The sequence below is a fragment of the Ornithodoros turicata genome, chromosome 2 (assembly GCF_037126465.1).
Source record: "Ornithodoros turicata isolate Travis chromosome 2, ASM3712646v1, whole genome shotgun sequence".
Taxonomy (NCBI): Eukaryota; Metazoa; Arthropoda; class Arachnida; order Ixodida; family Argasidae; genus Ornithodoros; species Ornithodoros turicata.
This window is the reverse complement of record NC_088202.1, coordinates 1,939,921-1,960,729: the sequence shown is the minus strand read 5'-3', so window position 1 is coordinate 1,960,729 and position 20,809 is coordinate 1,939,921. Positions and strand designations below refer to the sequence as shown.

Sequence of the window (20,809 nt, the reverse complement as noted above, 5' to 3'; positions counted from 1 at the left end):
TTCCTTACATATTATTAGTTGTATGGGCTCGTTCTACCGGTCTTATCTTTTCGGTTGCCCTTTCTAAAGAAGGCTATCAGGCTCTTCCATCTTCTGGAGTCTGAAGGGCACAGGCCCCGCTTCAGTCGTCCATTTGCTCTGGCAGTGGCGCAGGTTTTAAATCATTTGCTTAGCTTGGACACTCGTACGTGGCCGTGCGTTGGTGCGCATGGTTATGTGGTGGTGGTGGTGACGAAAAACCGGCTTGCCGTTGTTGGCCTCACGTATGTGGGCTGCGTCACGACTGTAACCAGGATGAGATGAGATGGTGCGATAACAGATGAAGGAATGATGACGGCCGAAAATTAAGATCTAGGGCAGTCACTGCAGAGTCACGCATGGTTATGTATCCCCATCAGCAGCTTCATTCTGACTAATCCCGCTGTAACCAGGGGGTAACTGACATTTCGCGACAGCTCTGTTGTGCGGCAGGATAATGTTCTATGCAATAACTGCATGTCTGTTTGTGTCCTTTGCTACACGAAGTGCAATGAGGCTACGCTTCGGGTAAAAATTACACTGTCGCAGGTTTGTACAAGGTACTCACAAAAAGTAGTTAAGTTTAGTGACTGAGTACCGGGCAAGAAAGTAAACTGAGTAGAGTACTAAATACCTAGGGCTCCCGACTTTCGGTGCTTAATTTTCCGGACATTCGGTGGGGGAAATCGGTGGCTATTTCGCCCACCAGGAATCGGTGTCTTTCGGTGTAATATTTTGAAACGTGAAGACACCCGGTGGAAACCGGCGAGGAACGTCACGGGAGCTTCCCATGCATACAGTGAACCAACACTTGATGTCCTTGTGGGTTTCCTTTTTTTTGTTTTTACAATGCGAACTGTTAAAATCAGGGGTTGATAAGTTTGTGCGGTACATGTTAGCGATGCGGGTGACATCGCACACCGCTCCTTTCACTGTAAGGAATTCACACCGGAGCTTTCTTGTGGAAGGCAAATCTTTCAATCGGTTCGTGTCCTAGCTTTTAGTGTTTGTGGAATAGGTGAATAGTTCGCACTGGTACACCCCATGGTCTCTAGACTCTAGCTGGGCCACTTCCTGACCGAACAAACCTAATATCATTATGCAGATCTATTTGTAACTAGCCTGGATCCTGACACGCGGCAACGTTAAGACCCCGTTAGAAGCTAGAGACGAAATATCTGTTCTTTCAAGAACGACCTCATGTTCAATGTCCATTCACAACCAGTTCAGAACGAAGGAACAGGAAATGAAATCCAAGTCATTCGAAGTCGACATTTCGACAACAATAGGTGAATAATTATTTCCACCGAACTTGTAAAAATTTACTAGCGTACGTTTATCGGTGCTTTTCGGTAAATATCGAAGACCGGAAACCCCATAAATACGCAACCTTGAAAAGTGTTTAAGATAGAGTATTAAATGCCCCTAAAAGTAACTCGTTACTTTACGATACTTTGATGACAAAATTGAATTCGCTATCAAAGAAATATGAGAAGCGTTAAGTTAAAAATGGCACTCTCAAAAGGTTTATTATCTCGACTGAACAACTTATTTTCAAAATTACTATGCGATAGCCTGCCCCGTTCTCTATAAACACATTATCTCAAGTACTGAACAGGCGCTCTACAGATGTGAACTTTACTCGTTCCTTTACAAAACTGACAGAATTTACCGTAATCCTCCTCCTTACCATTCCTCCTTATCCTTATAAAGAGTTATTAATATTTTACGTGTCCTTTCTCGGTACGGCTTTTGGCACGTGTTCTTTATCCTGCCTGATATTGGATCTCAATGATTTACCCGCATATCCTTCAGGACAACACATCCTTCCCTGCGGCACGTGCAACATGTCACCACACTGCGCAGACAAACTTACGTGTAACATCATGATACCATTATTACAACACATCGCCTCATGCAAGCTCCCAAAACCGAGGCGCTGGACGCTACCCCTTCCCAAGAAGGTTCTGGATGTCCCGGATATCTCAGACGCTAAAGCATATGAACTCTAAGAAGAAGAAGAAAAGAGTAAATGGAGTGTAACTATGGCTTTTACTCTCTCTTACGCTGTTCTGCTCGTCTTTACACTAATCACTTTGCCTTACTCTTCCGAGACTGACGTACTTTATCTGCCAAGGTTCCCGTTACACATCAAAGGGCATAAATCATATTCTTAGAGACGGTAAAGGTACAGAGACAGGAACTGTTACTCTCTTCATTTTACAATTTCATTCTGGGATATACTCTACTCTTACACATCATTGCCTGACTTGCTATTTTTAAATTCCCTTTCTAAGTCTGCAATTTTGAATGCTGTCTGCGGTTTAGGAATGACGAAACATGTTTGTGTGTTAAATAGCAGCAAACTTGGTTGTCGTGTCGGAGAACACGTAGTTAGAAACGCAACATTAATTTCTCTATACAACAGGCTCTGTTCAACAAGGTTAAAATATGGGCAGGTTGGTTATTCATTATACCCAGCTCTTTTGGACCCAGCTCTGGGGTTTTTATCAATTTTGATCAGGCTCTGTTACTTTCAAATTGAGCGAAATTTGTGCTGCGTTACGGTTTGCTGCAGCTATGTGAAAGTCGCATAGGAGTTTGCTTCAAATACTGTTTTTGAAAGATATCTGCTCTAGCGCATGTTGTACCTTCTCGTGGCCGCAACAGGTGTCGGTGTGCTGACTTTTGTGGTCACAAGGTGCCCAGTTACCCAGAGCAGATCTGCGTTCAAATCCGCGTCCTACGCGTTTGTCGGTGAGGGGTTCATCATATAATCACTATGACGTCCGTTGTTGTTACGCCATTAAGCATCCAATCAATCACACTATGAGCACGTGCTCTTCCTTTTTAGGGCGAGGGCTGTAATATTTTTGAAACGCGATGTGGTCACACATTGCAACTTATTTCATCTTCCAGGTGGCAATACAAGGTACCCAGTACATTAGTGTGAGCTACTGACACCAATCTGACATGGCGTCGGCCGGCATGGTCATGATGCGCTGACTGCGGTGGTAACAGCACTATGACGTTGCCATACCATGCTGAATACGCAGGTTGCCGTCTGTTGACTTGCTGTAGTACTCTAAAATAGCGGCTTGGGGTTGACCGCCAAAGTATGTGCGTGTTAGTGAGCCGTCCAGCATCTTTGCCGGTCCAAGTCTAAGCGTCTGTACAGCTGTATACTTCATCTCAGCCTGTGTACGCCCAGGACTGAACGTTAAAGGGGCACTATTGACCAATAAACAAAAAGCAATCACGGAGTGACGTCTGTGAAGAGAGTAACATAAATTTATCCCATATCTCCGCAGAGTAATGTTTACCCCCTTTAAGAGTTACGTTACACCCAGTGATTTCCCCAGAAATTCACTACTGGGGGGTGCCGAGCTTTCAAGGGGGGGGGGGGGGGAGTCATGCTTGGTGAAGGTTCGACTTACGGAATTTTTCTGAGACGCGGAAAGAATCGTGGCACAACGGTTACATATCTGCACAGCTTTCCCGGTTTATTTGTACATGTCATTACTTTAGAACACAGTACATTAGAATAGATATTCATTGTGACCGGCATTTCAACATTAAGATGCATAATCACACGACCGACAAAGTTAAGAGACTACCATCTTGTCAACGAACACCTAGCAATCAACGGTGAAAACGTTAGAATGCCTCGCTTGGTTGAGTTGGGCGCAAATGGCTCTTGATGATCCACATTGAGTTTGCGTGCCCGCACGCATTTTTGCTCGTACATACGCGCAATATATGCATTGCACAGTCTCTTTTAAATGATTTTGGACAAATGCATCGTACGATCATCTGCATGACTGTGGTCCTACAGCCCAAGTTTGACAGCACAGGATGTAATTCGCTGCACCGGACTCACTACCAGAACGTGTTGGTGGCCGAGCTGGGTGGGGTCACCTGAGAAATTTCAGGGGGGGGGGGGGGTTGCAAAAATGCAGGGAGGGTGTACACCCCCCCTGAGGGGGGTGTTGGGAAATCCCTGGTTACACCCCTGGATGACAGTGTAAGATTTATGCTTTCGAAAAAAGGAGTGAACGCTTCGTTACATACGAGTGATCTCAGCGACAAAGATCTTACACTGCTAAAACAGTTGGGTATACCCTATTTTACAGCAGCAGCTGTTATGCGCAGACATACTGCTAGTTACGTGACCTGCGTGGTCCGCACAAAACGGTGAAAGGTACGACGCAATAGGAAAGTAGAAAAATCCGATTGGGTGAGGGCGCGTGAGAGGAGGCTATTACGCCACCGCGCACCGCGCGGACTCTGGAATCCGCGCTGATGGCTTGAAGTTCTATACTGGGGCGCGCAGCCACGACAGCAACCGCACTGCCGGAGACGCCATTTACGTGCGCGCCAATGTCACTCAAAGTGCCCTTCTGTGTAGATGACATCGGGTAGATTTGTGCAGTGGAGGTGCCCTGTGAACTCATGATAGCCATGTGTTACTTCTCGTCTCGCGCCACGACGGAACGGATGCGCGAGTATATAGACGACGCACTCACACCGCACTAACAGGCTCCTCCTCGTCGGGGACTTCAACGTGTGCGTTCCAAGAAAACATGTCCCATCAACTAGATCTTACGACGCACCGACGTTCGCCAACCCACCACCAGACACGGCTCGGCATAGACTTGGTCATTGAAAACACTCACTTCGTTCAAGACATCATGCATCTCGCCAACCATTTCACCGACCACAAAACAGATGGTTATCACACTGAAATAAACACTTTGTATACAAACTTTAATGCGTCCTCACTCAACCACACACAGATCTGACGCTGGAATTCGCGTAACAGGAGTCGAAACCGTCCTTGAATTTGTTTTCTCGGAATGTGTACAGCACAACGCGCCTTGCCTAGACAAAAGAGAATCTTTTGCTCGAGCTCCGTGTCACGCACACAGAAGTACGTATCTTGAAAGTAACCTGGAAAATGAGTAGAAGTTACCGAAAAGGGTATTAAGTTAGATTACGAAATACTGACATCTAAAAGTATTTGCAAAATCCCACGCACGGCGTTGAATACTTCGTATAGCTGCTCAGCCGCCGTGAACGAACTCTTTTGTGATAGCCTGAAAGCAGTGAGCGGTTCGGGACCTGGCACGACAAATGCGAAGGTTCACCCAGCGTCCTTCGTGGACCCATCAATATGGAAAATACTATTGGCAAGCTCTGAAACGCTCCACCATTAGAATTATTTAGAGCCGCTCATATAACATCAAGCATAGACGGTCCCAGAATGTTGCTCCGTTCGCGCCTCTCTGGATTCTTTTTCTTTTGCCAGAGTTACGCTCCTGAGTGCGGCCTACAAGATTCAAGTTTTTTGGTGCGACGTAAACTGCGAATATAGAGCAATGCACTTCTTGAGTCACGGGAATATAAGGAAATAAAGTAGTCTACTTTCACATGTGAGCTAAGGGTATGAGGGAAACGTTCCTTCGTTGGTGCCGTTTAACGAGGCAGTGCGGGGGAACTCGCTTTACGTGTAAATCTACTCCCAATTATATTATTGTTGATGTGGCCTGGTTACTGCATACAGCACGCGAATATTTTTGCCTCTTCCGAATACCTCTAATTGGTGAGGAAAGTGGAAATACATGTTGCCGACCGCCAAATGCCACTCCAAATTTGTGGATCCATCTATGTGCCTTATGGCGCCTCAGTATTGCATAGGAAAATAAAACTGAGTATGGCGGTAAGTGTGCAGCACGCCCGAACCGTTGTGCTATCATCGTGGTGAATCGATCAAAAAGGCTACCGCTTTCTACACGCACGAAAAAGGCACTACACGGAAAAGGCTTCTACACACACGAAAAAGAGAGGCATTCCATTAGACACTTCACTTTTATTTGCATGGATGAAGGCTACAAGTGAAAGTATGGAACAAATTTGCAGGAAACTATAGAGTGAGTGACTTATTTGAATAACCTAATGCGGAGTATTTAGTCATTTGATAAATAGGGGGTAGAGTCGACATTTCATCAGATGTTCTGCATTCCTCAGAATGGAAGAAGCCTCTCAAATATGGCCGTGGGGCAGACGAAGCATCTAATGAAACGTCGACACTATTTATTTAGCCTTCTGTCTCCTGGAATATTGCTAACAATTCCCTTCTAAGTTATTGAAAAAATTCGCTGCCATTGCAATCTGCTACAGCACGTCTGGCCCTTCTCTGCCCACCAAGAGAACAGTCCTTGTTCGAAGTACCGGCGGCTTCCCACCTCAGTCTTTTGATTAGTCATGCATCCTTTGTATAGCTTTGAGGCCGTCTTGCATTTATTAAGAATCATGGAATGGCAGCTGCTGCGAAGGAGTCGACAGTGATCTCTAGGTATTTCGTTTTTTTTTTTCCAATTCAACTTAACTTTATTGCAGTGCAAGTGTAAGAGTTACATAGGGGGTGGCCAAAAAACAGCATCATGCTCTTTGACGAGGGCGCATCCCCCTCATTCAGTGCAGCAACAGCAAGCAATGTACAGTAATTGTGATCATCAATCTTAAGCGTGAAAAATACGAAAATGAAAACAAGCAAACGAGATAAATACACATATATACATCACAGAAATTTCAACGCATACATCATTAACCACTAAACACTAAGACATGGCCCATAGTGCGACAGCTGACATGGATTCAAGATCAATTCCCTTCTTTAAGTAATAACTCAACGGCCTTGCGATGCTATGGGGTAGCGACTGATCTCCGCATATTGTTCGCGTCCTTGGGACCTTCCAATATAGAGCCTGACGTGTTCTGCTAGCTATATGATGTTGTACATTACATATTGACAAGATTAACGTATTATTATATTTTACAGCCCTAAGGTATGGTTTTAGAAGGAGGAAATCGTAAATATTTTGTACCATCATAAGTTTTATGCGATCAAAAATATTTGCTGTGTGACGATCGAAAGGAACGCCCGCAATCAATCTTACTGCCCGTTTTTGAAACAGATAAAGTTTAGTAATGTTAGTCTTAGACGTCGTACCCTATACGAGGTGACAATAGGTAATGTGAGACCGTATTAATGTATTGTAAAGACAACCTTTACGAAGTTCGGGAGTGCGTAACGCTAAGTAGACAGGATGCCAATGGCTTTCGCAATTTTGTTTTGAAGATACGTCAAGTGACAATCCCAAGTCAGATTATCTGAAAATAGTCGAAGATATACGTAGGAAGATTGCGTTTCTTCTGTTTCTACTTTGGTTCCCTTTCTCCATTTCCCCGGTGCCCTTATTCATTTACCTGATAAGCGGCTCAATATGATAGCTCAGTGCCACAACTGACCCGTATAGCAGTTGGGCCATTCCAGCCGAAACCAGCCAGTGGTGTAGCTCGAACCTCCTTAGATGTTGCTGAAAAAAAAATGTGCGCATTTCCTTAGGAGTGTGTATGTAGGATATAACTTTTTTTCTGAAGATTTTGTTTACTTGAGCATTGGGGGAGCCTCGAACTTGGCCCAAAGATGAAAAAGTGTTGTCCGTTCCGCGCGTCCTTCTGACACATAGAGACGGCACAGCTACGCTTTCTTTGCCTTGTGTTAGAGGAGAAGGGTCGATCTACCTGAACGAAGTGCATATGGAACGAGAACAACTCTGGTGACGTGGTGAGAGTTTAAGAACAGAGCGCATTTTGTGCTAAATTTAGGATTAATTTTCGGCAAGTTAGCATTCCCGCAGGATCCCGAGATTATGTATGTATAAAATGGTGTTCGCAAAAAATGACACTTTTCAGATAGTGTTTTCACATACCTGAGGTCGTCTAGAGAGTGAAACAAATGGTGCCATTTCTAGAACAAATCGTCTCCTCTAATATATTGAAAATCTGCATGTGTATTTTTGCTTAGACGAGAAAAAAAATTCCATCAGCACACTCCACTGCAGCTCATTCGTTAGTTGATGTCGTCTAGGAAGTAAAAAGTGATGCCTTTGTGACCCTCTTCTGTGAAAAGAGACCTTCTCCTCTACTATTCTGAAAATCTACAGATGTATTTGTTCTTACGCTAGAAAAAAGAATACAGATTCGTCAGCGAATTTGCATCCAGTCTCTAAGGACCCATTGTCACCCTATTGCTGAATTTCACTTTCTGCTGTTCTGCCAAGTTCTACCAACTACCAACACTCACAGTCGTAACAGATTTGTCACCGTTTCTGGTTGCCTGACTGATGGATGAGTCATGACAATGTTACGGTACGCACCATTCGTCACCTGTTTGTTGAACAATGTCCAGTAACTGTACCACGAGGGGTGTTCAAGTCAAACGGGGACTTTTCATTTCTCGCAAAAGTAAAATGAACTTACAGGCGAGAAATTAGTTTTATTTTTCAACGTAATCTCCAGCTACACTAATGCACTTGTCCCAGCGTTTAACGAGGGCGTGGATGCCAGCAGCGCAGAAATCCTTACCGGCGCGTAGCAGCCATGATCGGACCGCATTCTTTGACCTCGTCGTCGCAGCTGAAGTGGCGGCCCCCAAGGAACGCCTTCAGTGGCCCGTAGAGATGGAAATCGCTGGGGGCGAGGTCTGGACTGTAAGGAGGATGTGGCAGTAACTCCCAGTCAAGTTTCTGTAAGGTGCGTGTCGTGAGGTGCGCGGTATGCGGGCGTGCATTGTCGTGTAGGAGGAGGACTCCTTTGGTGATGAGGCCCGGCGGCTTTTGCTTCAGCGCCTTATGCACATCCCTGAGAACCTGGCAGTAATATGCACTATTAATCGCACTATATGCACTATTGATATCGAGACAAGTTATCCGTCGGTCCTTGAGGATCAGGCGCTCCACAAGTTGGATGTTCTCAGGAACTCTGACACTGGGCTCTGAGCCGCTCTGGCCGGGATCGTACTGCACTGATGTACGGCCGTCTCGGAAGTAGGGTAAATGTATAAGGAATTCTACCGTTCCCCACGCGTTTAACCGTATGTCTAGTTAACCAGACGATTTGAAGTTCATATCAAGATTGAAATTTAAAGAAATCAAAAAGTGGCTGTTGAACTGGTGTAACATTCCCACCCTTGATCTCCTATATGTTCCTTGTAATTTAATTTTAAACGTTATCATATGTTTTTCGTGTGTCATATGCTTTCTACTGTAAAATTAAGGTCCTATGTTCCTTATCATTTAACTTTACACGTTAATTATACTCCGTTACATAAATAAATTATAATTGACTTGTGTTGACAATTGATTGATTTCATATTGACCGTATTGACTTTACGTCTTCTTTGATTTCAAATGGACAGTTGGACAGTGGCAAGATAAGGTCAATCGACATGTTACTGATAATATATTGATAGAATTCCTATTGCCGAGGGTCAACATACAGTAAATTGAATTGTATGTACATATTTACTTTTTTAATTAATCGATCCTATTCTATTTAACCCATAATATTTCGTGTTTCTCGTGTCCACTTGTTTAACTTTACCAATGCAATCGTTACGATTTTATTCGTTTGCAGGCATAAAATAAATAAATATATGCACATTGCATATGTAAAGATCACGGGGAATGATTCTTCTTGAGTTGTCAGCTCCACTAGCTCCCGACAAATGGGAAGTGTGATAGTCGTGCCCACTTCCGGACGAAAAATCATCCTGGATCAAACTTGCTGGTGAGCTTGAGGACTCGAGCATGTAACATTTCCCGTGCACAATGTTGAGAGCGCTGCGTCATTGTGCATCCCGAATCCCATCTAATGCGATCACACGACCCTTGTGCCATTTGAGGTGAGGATTTTTTTTTTAGATTAGAAAGCTTCTGCTTGTTGCGGAAACAATTTGACATAACCACAACAATACGTTGAAATAACGAAATTTAAGTAGTATGTTTTGCTAGATATATTTGCTTTATACGAGGCAACAAGCCTGAAGAACTGAACGAATGATGAGGTACCTTGTTTGTGTATTACATATTTTCTATTGTACTACGCTTACTGGGTTGTGAATAGACGATTTCAGGAAATCCCAGTGCTCCTTGCATATGCGTTGCATCATGGGAGATTGGTGCCCTGAGGAAGGGCGAACGGCCCTTCACGTTTCGTTTTTGCTGACCTTTACACCTCGTGGACCATCGAGTCGAGAGACGAGAAATCGAAACGGGACTTTCTCCTCCTTTCTGAGAAGCAATTTCTTCATTTCTTCCCATAGTTCAAAGCGGCGCAAGCTCTCTGGGATTTTCTGAAGTCGTCTATTCTCTTTATTTGTCAGAAGAATCTGACATATTTGCAAACTCTAGAGCTGTTGTCGGTAACCTGCAAACAAGCCTTTGGCATGAGACAAGCTGGCTGGCTTGACAAGGCTTCAGTGGGCGTTCAAGAAATGCAGATCCGTGATAATACGATTCTCATCAGATAAGTATGACAGGGGGGTGATCGATGTGGTATTTTCTTCTGCTGCTCGTAAGTTCGCAGCACAACAGACAAATACACATATGCGCAAATGAGTGTTCTATTTTCTTTTAAATGGACTGTCACATCCGTCCTGGCCGATTCCGAAACTATAGTGCTGTTTTACTCCGCATTCGTCACCGACAATAACGCCGAAAACCCGACGCGACTTAGTGGCGTAGTTTCTGTGCAATTTCGTGTAATGCATGGCAAGAACAGGCGCTGTATGTTGAGAGCATGCCGGAATGCCCTCTCTTGGAATCGGAGAAAACGTCACTCGGACAAGGACAATCAGTGAGCGCTCTTAGGCGCGTACACGTCCAATCAGGGAGCGACCGGAGTGTCTTTGACGACCGACCGGCGGCCGGGCGAGCGAAAGGGAGGGCGCTCGCAGGTCGTGAAAAGTCAGTGAGCTTTTGGAATGTCATTTCCAGGTTAGCATCGTAGGTGTTCGTACAGCCAGAAGCGTAACACCGTGTCCAACGCGACATGATCGCGTCAGATCTTACAGTGGTAAGCGTAAGTCGGCTTATTTACCGAAGTCTTTTCAACTTAGTATATTCCGGTGCGAACGTGAAGCAGACGAGCTAGGAGACAATCGCCAGCACTGCGCTCCCATTCGTGTTCCCGGTTTACGTCATCATGATGTTACTATCGCTGGGGCTACCTTATCCGCAGAGGCCGTGGGAATCTTTGAAACTCGTTTATTTAAGTAAGCTTTTTTCGGAAGAGGAACTTTGCGGAAGAGGCACTATGAAGCGGCTCCGGACATTGCCGTATCGGCCTCATAGACGCGTTTCCAGAAGCGATAGCCCCTTTAGATATGCTTCTAATACAGGACGTTTCACCTAACGCGTTAAAACATCGCATTGAGGAGTACACTTGGCCAACGCTATCACGGGGCCAACACTATATGTGTCTGGGGGTGCTTCTACCATGGCATCCGAGCACTTTTCTAAAATTCTAAATTTCCCAAGTGAACCTCCCGTTTCCTTCTTTTTTTTTCTTTCCTTTTTTTTTCTTTTTTTAGAGTAGCGTGAAGCGCATGTCGTATTTACCCCCATTGAACTGCAAACTACAATGGTACAACTGAATACTACTGAATCCCTATTACGATGGTAATAACTGGTGAACAAAAGTGCGAATATCGTAGTCTCGAGGCTCACAAATTGTTGGCCGCGCTCAGGTCTCCAACAGGGGCATTGCGAGGAGGCAATGGAAATGTTCTTCCACTTTTCCTTTTCTACCACTCTGAGAAAAATGGTGTCGTCACAAGTCCTTTAGGGGAGTAAATGGCTTGTCACGTAGAACACTCCCTTTTGGAGTAAAACTTACACCCTCTAGAAGGGAACTCCACTTTACTCCATTTCCCAGAAGTAACCATGACACCAGTTACAGGCATCAGGCTGACACCATGAAACAGATTTATGCCAGTGCCTCTGCAGCTGCTTTGGAATCATCTGTGAAATATCTGATTTCGGAATATCTGTGCATCCGCTTATAAGCAACTCGCCATAGTACATACTCGATGGGGATGGGAAAAGTTGTGCGTAAAAGAGGAAGGGAAGTGTTATGACAGTGTACAAAAGGTAGGGGGTGTGATATCTCCATCTAAGAAACTCGGTAGTCCCACGGAACAACTAACTAGAAAAGAAAACATCCGAGCTTCCCTCAGTAACCTTCATTGGGAACACCAAGAACAGATCTTCCCGGAACAGCACCGCAAGCGGTACTGCCCCGAAATCATTGGGAAATACTCTCGAAGGGGTAAACTCCGGGATAAGTATTCGACGTTAATTAGTATGGCAGAAGGTCACATTTTACGGTGTGCTCTCACGTAACGGTGAGAACTTCACCAACTGAGTGCCTTAGTACAAAACTATTGAATATATAAGAAAGATGATGCAATATATGGATGGCTGAGCTGTAGTACACAAGTTTATAACTCGAAAGTCACTGTACGATGAGGAGGGCGATGTCACACATCACTTGTCCATCAAAATTTGGCCGGCAAGAGGAAGTACGTATTTGCAATGATGGAGTTACATTGTAAATGCAGGAAGAAAGAGGGACTAAGCGACTGACAGGGGGAGAGGAAATTGAGTAAATGTGGGAATTTACTCCCCCATTACGCCTTTTTTCTGAGAGTGTATGGTTCTGCTGACAACGGCAGCATGATTACAATGCAAAGTTATCTGAAACAACAGTGAGAAGAAAAGACGAAAAGGATGGTCATAGTTTTTCTGGGATTAATTTGACTCCGAACCAAGCTCGATCGTCGGTTTCCACGCTTCAAAACGACGGTTATAGCAATTTTTTTTTCAGCTATTACCATTATAGTAAGAAATGCATCTTGCAATGAAATGGGATAAATCCGACATACGCTTCGAGTTTCTGGAAAAGAGAGAGAGAGAGACAGAAAAGAGAATATCAGGTTGACCTGGCAAATCTCGAAGTTCAATAAAAAAAATACTTAATTTCTCGCGATATCCAATTTACAGAAGTTCCCGGAAGTCATGGCAAAAGCTCCCACGAGGCATGTATAGCATTGAACCTCCAATTATCACGCAAGTAGGTTTTCTAATATGATTTTTAACACGTTAGGTGAAGCACCACGTACAGTGCATGAATAAAAGAGCAAATACGTCAACCATGAAATGTTCTGTTTGTAGAGCGGTTGAGCTGAAATTCGCTACATGATTCAATTAATCGTAGTAACTTGTGATAATCTCCTGTTCCACCTTCTTGTTTCGTTGCAGTCCGTCCCTTAGTCGTTCAAATCGTTACACCACGGACGGGTCTTATAGATGGTCAGTTGGTTGACATTGAGTGCCAGGCGGAAGGAGCTCAACCGCAGGCCGACATCACGTGGCTTCTAGACGGGCAACCGTACAACGAATCCCGGAGCACGTTGGCTGCAGACGCCAGCAGGACTTCCTCAATCCTGCACCTGGAAGCGAAGCCAGAACTGAATGGGAAGCGGATTTCGTGCAAGGGGTTCAACCCTCACCTGCCAGACAGTGACCTCCAAGATCACTGGTTGCTCAACATTAAATGTGAGTAACACAGCACAGCTGAAATGTCGCCTACAGTGCTCAGCTGTCGCGAAGTTATATTTGCTACAGCACGCCTTATTTACCATGTTCTCGGGCATTAATCGCGCATGCATACTTAGCACTGAGGTCTCTGTACGAGGAAACACTGAACAAATTGTGTGCCATATGTTGCCAGTGATATCTCATGTTATCATTGTTGCCTCGATTGCAAGGTCACTGCATCGGAATGCTGGAATTATGAATGGGTACCACTACACAGCTATTGCAAAGTCAAAAGAACCAGCCCGATTTACTTATTTCATCTGCCCTTATTTCATCGTCGTAATATCCCCGCTGTTCCACCCGTCTTTGTAGTATTAAGCAAAGACCGCCAGCTCTGTCTCTTCGATTCACTGAACAGCCGCGCCTTGCTTTTTGAGTGTGACGAGAGAAGGACTAAGAAAATATATGAGAGCCGATAACCGATAAGAAAACTACCCAACACGAAGGGGACACCCGTGTGGCTTGTCTGCCGCTCGCCATTGTTTTATTTTTATTTTTTGCTTTCTTCCTTTCTTAAGTGGCACATTTGTCTTGGACGACCCTCTTATCTCGCCTCACTGACACTGCACGACTTGCAGCTGCTTCTATACGAAGAATGAAATACGTAAACTTTTCTCACTCTAAAGTAATAAGGAAGCGCTGGTGATACAATAAAAGGACACATATTTGGGTTGCCCTCGACAACGAAAATACTCACGTTCCGTTTTGACAAAGCAGCTAAAGCAAGATTGCATGAAGCTCACCGCATATAGCGCACATCACATATAATGAAGTTACTCGGTAAAGGAATTCGTTAAAAACTAAAGCACTGTGTAAGAAATACAGCCGAGTTGCCAACAGAGTTAAAAGATGTGAGAATTAGCTTCAAGTTTTCCTAGTTACCAGGAAAAATAACCGCTTACTTTCAAGTCACCTGATACACTCTTTTGTTCTTGAGCTTCGTATAACTAATTTGGATATTGTTGATGGGTGGTGAAGCCTTTTTTTTTTAACAGTTTTGATGCTTCAATTTCCAATACGATGAAACAAGCCTTAGTTTTATGTGCTGACTTGTGTTTTGCGTTTGTTGATTCTGATGTCCTAATACAGCCCAGCCCTGAGCCCAGAACAAGGCACGCATAGCGATTTTGAGTCCCGTAAGTTTCCCTGCTCGCTCTGTGTGTGCCTGGTATGACCGCATCAAGTGCGCCATTTCGTGTCACTATACAAGACATTAAGAATGCACAATTCTCCACTATGATGGACGCTCTGCCCCGTGAGCGTCCCAATACACGGCCAAAACTGTATTCGTACGATCCAACGCGCAACAAAGAGGAGCAGAGTCAGACGAGGCAGATCCGTGGGACCAGCAAACGCAAGGTTGTCGTTTTATTAAAGTACGAGACATTAAGACGCGACTCACGTTATTCATGGACTACAATTGAAGAAATGGAATTTGGAGCGCACTCCGAATTACTTTAGCAAAATTACCTAAGAAAGGAACGAGTTCTTCATGAAGTTAGTGAAACTCAAAAGTAACGAGTTACATTTAAAGTAGTTAGCAAAATCATAACCTGGTTACAGTGACTATAGTTACCACGCGGTAGAGATCATTTACCGTATTGGAGCTCCAGCCTTCATGTTTGTGTTGATGAACAAGAGTTCCACTAGGAAATTCTCGGAGCGAAGTCGTAGATTGTAGATAGCTCTCTATGTCTTTCGTTGGCGGTACTGAACTGCGCCACTGACTATATGCCACGTTCCAGTCAAACCAACTCTGCAGTTAAATATGGTGACGACAACCCCTAACGATCAGATCGGCGAAGGGAGCAGTGTCTACTTCGACTGCAACGTTCAAGCCAACCCTCCAGTGCTAGAGGTGGGTTGGCTTCACGAAGGCTCCCAGCTCAGTCCAGGGCCAGGAGTCCGTTTGGAACCCGTGCATCTCGTCATCGACCACGTACGTCGTCACCAAAGGGGGAATTACCAGTGCGCAGCCACGAATGAATTGGGGCACGGCGTTTCGGAGAAGGTCTTCCTCATGGTGTACTGTAAGTGTCATTCCGACTAGTCGATGCAATGGTAGTGCTGCACATTTACTTGTACTGTCGTTTTGACGGGGAATTTGCGATGCTGGGTTGTACTCCCTTCAATTGTGTCTATGCTGATATTATAGACAATGGAGACAGCCACGAAATACAGTGGAAGCGGTAGGGGTGGCCCGTCCAATTGCCGACTAGGTTGCAGGTGGAGGGCTGCAGAAGACACGAAGGTTCAACGTAGTTGATCTTTCTGTGGCTAGCTATGATCACGTTGAAGTCATACAAACACAAATTCGAGTACGGTATATTCCGCAACATACCAGATTCGTGGCCTGAAACTACTCCCGATCTGCTGTCTCGCAGAACTATAGCTGAACCGCTCCGCCTCTCTGGTTAGAACACGCGCGTAGCATCCGTCTTGACTAGAGTCACTGAATAGAAGCTATTCAGTGACTGTAGTCCAGACCGTCAAAGCTTGAGCCCAGGCACCTCACTATCACTATCACCTTATTATCACTATTGCTATCACGTGGGGACGGCATGCTATATCATGTTACGAGATATTTAGGTGGAATGTTCCAAAAGGCGGCTGTCCACGGGTCACGCGCTGCCTTGTACAGAATTACATAATTTATATATATATAATAGCTGCAATGTTACAGAAACTTCTAACAGTGCAATGTATGATGACTATTTATTATGACGGAGTTCACGAATACTTATCCAACCCGTAGACTGTACAGTGTTTCGCTCCATCACGTTCTTTTTTTACGTTGTAGTCAAATGCTTTACTTGAGTCATTGAAGTGCAAACGTGTAACGTCAAGCTCAAATTTAAGTCGTATCTTTGACACCTGTTTGATCCGTGAAAACGCAATGTTAGTGACTGGCGTTTACGAGAGGATGGCGGTTCCAGAAAAAGTCCAGTGAGCTTCAGTCGCGGGAATAAGAAGCTATATTTTTGCTCCTGTGTGACTCATGCACGTCGAATATTTCTATAATACAAATTTGTCTGTTCGGTGCAGACGCTCCGAAGTGCCGCGAGAAGCAGAAGATGACATATCACGTTGCGAAGCACGAAACCATGCGAGTGTCGTGCGAAGTCGATGCCGATCCCTCAGACGTCCGTTTCGAGTGGCAATTCAACAACAGCCAGGAGACACTGGACTTGGTGGCTTTCAACCAGACAGGATCTAAAACTAGCTCCGCCTTCTACACACCCAGACGGAGAGCAGACTACGGAAAACTCATATGTATTGCCTCTAATTCTATTGGCAAGTCAGCGCATCCCTGCATCTTCAACATCGTTCCTGCTGGTAAGTACGTCTGAAACCTCTACTGGGTTTCTAGTACACCGTCTTGATCTCCTGGCATAGTTCGTTGTGTACCAGAAACGGTCTGGAAGACCACTTGCATAAATACCTGTGAACAGTGCAAACCTGCGCGGTGCACTGTGGGCCAAACAAGGTAAAAATTTGGGATGTTTCATAAAACAACGTGACGTGACGTCACATTCTCCGTAGCTTTGCTGTCTGCGCTTATCTTCGGCGGGCCCTATCATCTTGTTCTCTATGCTCGAGTGCAAAAGTTCGAGTTTCCGTTTCAAGTTGATTGCACTGAAATGAGTTAACAGCCATGTTCAAATTTACCGCTACTGCGTGCGAATTCTACCCGTAAACGTGAAAAGAAGCAGCAGAACCACACCCGAAGATGGTAAACTCGCGTACACCACGATGATTCGGTTTCGCGTTTGCCTGCACAAAATATCGTCGTCCGCAGTATATTGAAGTTACCTCAACGGATAATGCCGTCCTGAATCAGCATGCATAACAAAATGTCACATCAAATATCAGTTCACGTGTAATGAAATAAAGAGTAGTCCACACAGAAGATAGCTTTGTGCAAAAGAACAGATTCCCTGGGATTCCCGCAGGCTCTCGTACTATGCACCACTGATGGCGCATGGACAAATTGGTTTACGTTTCTATCGTAGTTCACTACCTATCCTGCATTTAGTGCATTCTCAAAGTTCTCGGCAGATGGTTGCATTCTCCGGGATAATGAGCTATACAAATTAGGTTTTGCAATCCAAGCAGACAAAGTAAAGCCCGTAGGCCCCTACGCAACCTACTTGAGCCCACAGCCCACATGATATGCAATAAAACCTCACAGAACCGGTGCTACTATTTTACTCCGCCGTTCTTTGCAAACACGACACTGACAGTCTGATGTGACGCTGGTCGCTCGCTTTTGTGTGCGCTTCTGCTTTGCTGGAAATATCCTGGGAAACAGGAAAATTTGCTGGAAAATCCTAGGCAATATGCAAAAGAGAAATCTCTGAGGGACACGCATAAAGCCACCTAATAGTTGACTCATCAATTTGTAAATTACACTAAATTGTCGCGTCTTGCCCCGTGCACATCATCGGATGAATTACTTTTTCTGCTCAACACCGGATAACCAATAGTGCCCATATTTTGCTTATATCTAGATGGATGAATAGAGAAATAGGATATGGACTTACATTGATAGAATAAGTTTGCGGGATGCTGCTGCACAGATGACAACAAAAAAAAAAAAAAAAAAGACTGCAGAAAATCGCACCCTTTTTGCGGGCCTCCACATTCCAGGCAGAAGTAACAGATTTTTTTTCTCTTCAACGCAAACGCCAATCCGGACAATTCTCACGTGCAATAAAGCGACCATGCAGAGACACCTATGAGTAAAGTTTCAAGCGCATGGAGCAAAGAGTCTCTAATACAGGCGGCGTCGACCGAAGAATGTCGCGTCTTGCCCCGTGTCTTATCTTGCCGTATCTTACCCTACACCGACACCCCTGCACTGGCAGGTAGATCGCTCGGAAACAGATTTACAGCCACCACCTCCTGCATTAGTTTCTCATTGACGGTCATACTTTTTCTTTGTGCAATAAATCAATCCTGTGAACTGTTGGCCCTTCGTAATTGTCCTCATTCTCAAGGACATGAATTCTAATTCTACATTAAAGGGGTGTGACAGGTGTATGTAATATGTGTGATTCCTTACATCAGGCAACGCAGGACTACACAGAAAAGCAATGACGAAGAAAAAAAATACAAAAATGTAAATCGTCTATTAATTGTGGTCAGAGATAGGGAAGTTTCCCGCAAGTTACGTTGACAAAATTGCCTTAAAAAGGAACGAGTTACTCAACAAGTCTCTGGACCTCAAGAGCAACGAGTTAAGTTAAAAGTTACAGAAAAAGTAAATTAGTTACTGTAGCGAGTTACCCCCAACACTGGTAGTGGTGTACACGTGTTTACGACACACTTTCTTTTTTTTTCGTCGATACTCTTGCGTTCAATGCGTTGCATGATTAAACGAATCACACGACGCGTGTCAGGTGTCATAAATCATTCAGTGCAGACATAGATTTGCTTTAGAATGAGGACAATTACAAAGGGACAACAGTACACAGCGATTGCGCAAAGGAAAAATATCCCCTCAAGCGGAGAGGAGGTGAAGGAAGGAAGGGTGTATATCTATGGAGGCATTGCTAACGCTTCTTTCACAGATTTACAACCAAAAGGGGGAATAGATGGGCAGAAAATGGTCTCCTACAGTGGAGGCAGCGCATGAAAGGTCACGTGACCTTGCTCGGGCAGCCTCGCTGCGGAGGCGATGAGTTTCGCCATTCGGCGGCGCCCACTTTCTACGCGTCTTTTACCCCCAAGGAGGGAAAAAAAAAAGTGAGCGTGACGTCATTCTGCGCGATTCCGGAAGTTTGGGTGAGGGGAAACAACTGGGAGATACAATTCTCCTCTCCCAGCTTGCCGCAGTTCGCAGAGGAGCTTAATGGTGTAGCTTAATCGTAGCTTAATTGAAGCGTAATTGTTTCTCCTAAAAGTTCACCGTGTGAAGCGGCACTGCTACGAAATTTATCGCATCATTTGTCCGTCGCTAGTATCTCGTATCTATGCCGGTCTACGCCATCTACGCTGGCAGCTGAATCGTTTGCCCAGTTCTTGCGATGTCCTACTACAGATTGGTCGGCCCCGGTCACCTGATGTATATAAAGTGCTCATGACGTGCACTAGATGTCGTCACTTCCACTACACTTTCGTGATTCGGAAACAAACGCCAGTGCTCCCTCCATAGTTTTCCTTCCTCCTTGGTCTCCCCATCTTGGCTGTAAAACTTGAATCGATTAAAGTATTTTGCGGGCACAACTAGCTATCCGATCCGATTTTGCGATACGATAACTCCTCAATATCCCTCTCAATTATCATTAATTTGAGTAACGTCGACACGCTCTTCACATTGGTGGGGTAAAAAGTGACATTTACTTGGCAAATTTCCGAGTTCAGTTCGCAAACATTTACATAATTAAACTTACGTTACATGACATGCACATCATGAGGTGGCAAAAACCTAGTAAGAACAAATGCCGTTGACTGCATGATTCTAGGTGGCACAGTTTTTTTTTTTTTGTTATTAAAATTCAATTACACGTTTTCTGGGACACCCTGTATATCACTAGCAGGCTACCCCAAAGCAGTTTTGAATGAATGAACTTACAAAATGCGTACCGTATATACCGTATGCGGCCCGCGTAGTTCCTGCATGGCTCAATGCGGCCCGCGGAGACGAATGAGTTCGGCACCCCTGGTGTACACTAAAAAAGAAAAAGGAAAGGGTTATCGGATATCGCCATGGTGATGGGAATAATGGGATAACGTTACTTTAGGCTATTGACAGTACTTTGTCGAACGCGAAGTACAACGTCACCTCGAGTGTTTGCCGAAATCGCCCAGGGTGCACTATTTCACGCGCAAAACATGCCGCTAACATAAGCAGGCAGTTGCACAAAACGATGCATATCTGCGAGCATTTGCTTAAAGGAAGGGTCAAAAAGCGCAAAAATGTATTGTTAAGTTTCTGCCCAGGTGCGTCACCATGATCGGCCTGAAGTCACTGACACAACGCGATTATATGCGCCAGGTCCCAGTTGTATTCGATGCGAACAGTGGAACATAGAGGCATATTTGTTACTTAGATGACATTTACATTTTGTTCGTGAATAACGCTGCCGGAGAGCGCAGGTGCAACGGCTCGGCTATGCACAATTTAAGGATGCTGTCGCCGAGACAAGTGTACGTATGAAAAAAGAAAAAGAAAAATTCCCTTGCGTTCGCTTCTCCTAAATAGATGTATATAACGTCATTAGACAGAATATACAAACTCACAGCCATTAAGGTACCCATCAAATTTCATACTGGTGGCAACC

At 44.7% G+C, this 20,809-nt stretch overlaps 1 protein-coding gene across 3 annotated transcripts in view; it reads left to right on the top strand.

Annotated features, from left to right (window-relative positions):
* LOC135385147 (hemicentin-2-like) overlaps positions 1–20,809 on the top strand; it is a 575,110-nt gene that overhangs the window by 502,767 nt on the left and 51,534 nt on the right. For all 3 annotated transcript variants that reach the window (XM_064614321.1, XM_064614320.1, XM_064614319.1), the window contains exons 5-7: positions 13,185–13,481; positions 15,269–15,553; positions 16,569–16,859. In XM_064614321.1, coding sequence (XP_064470391.1) covers positions 13,185–13,481; positions 15,269–15,553; positions 16,569–16,859 — 873 coding nt within the window. The remainder of the gene's footprint in view (positions 1–13,184; positions 13,482–15,268; positions 15,554–16,568; positions 16,860–20,809) is intronic.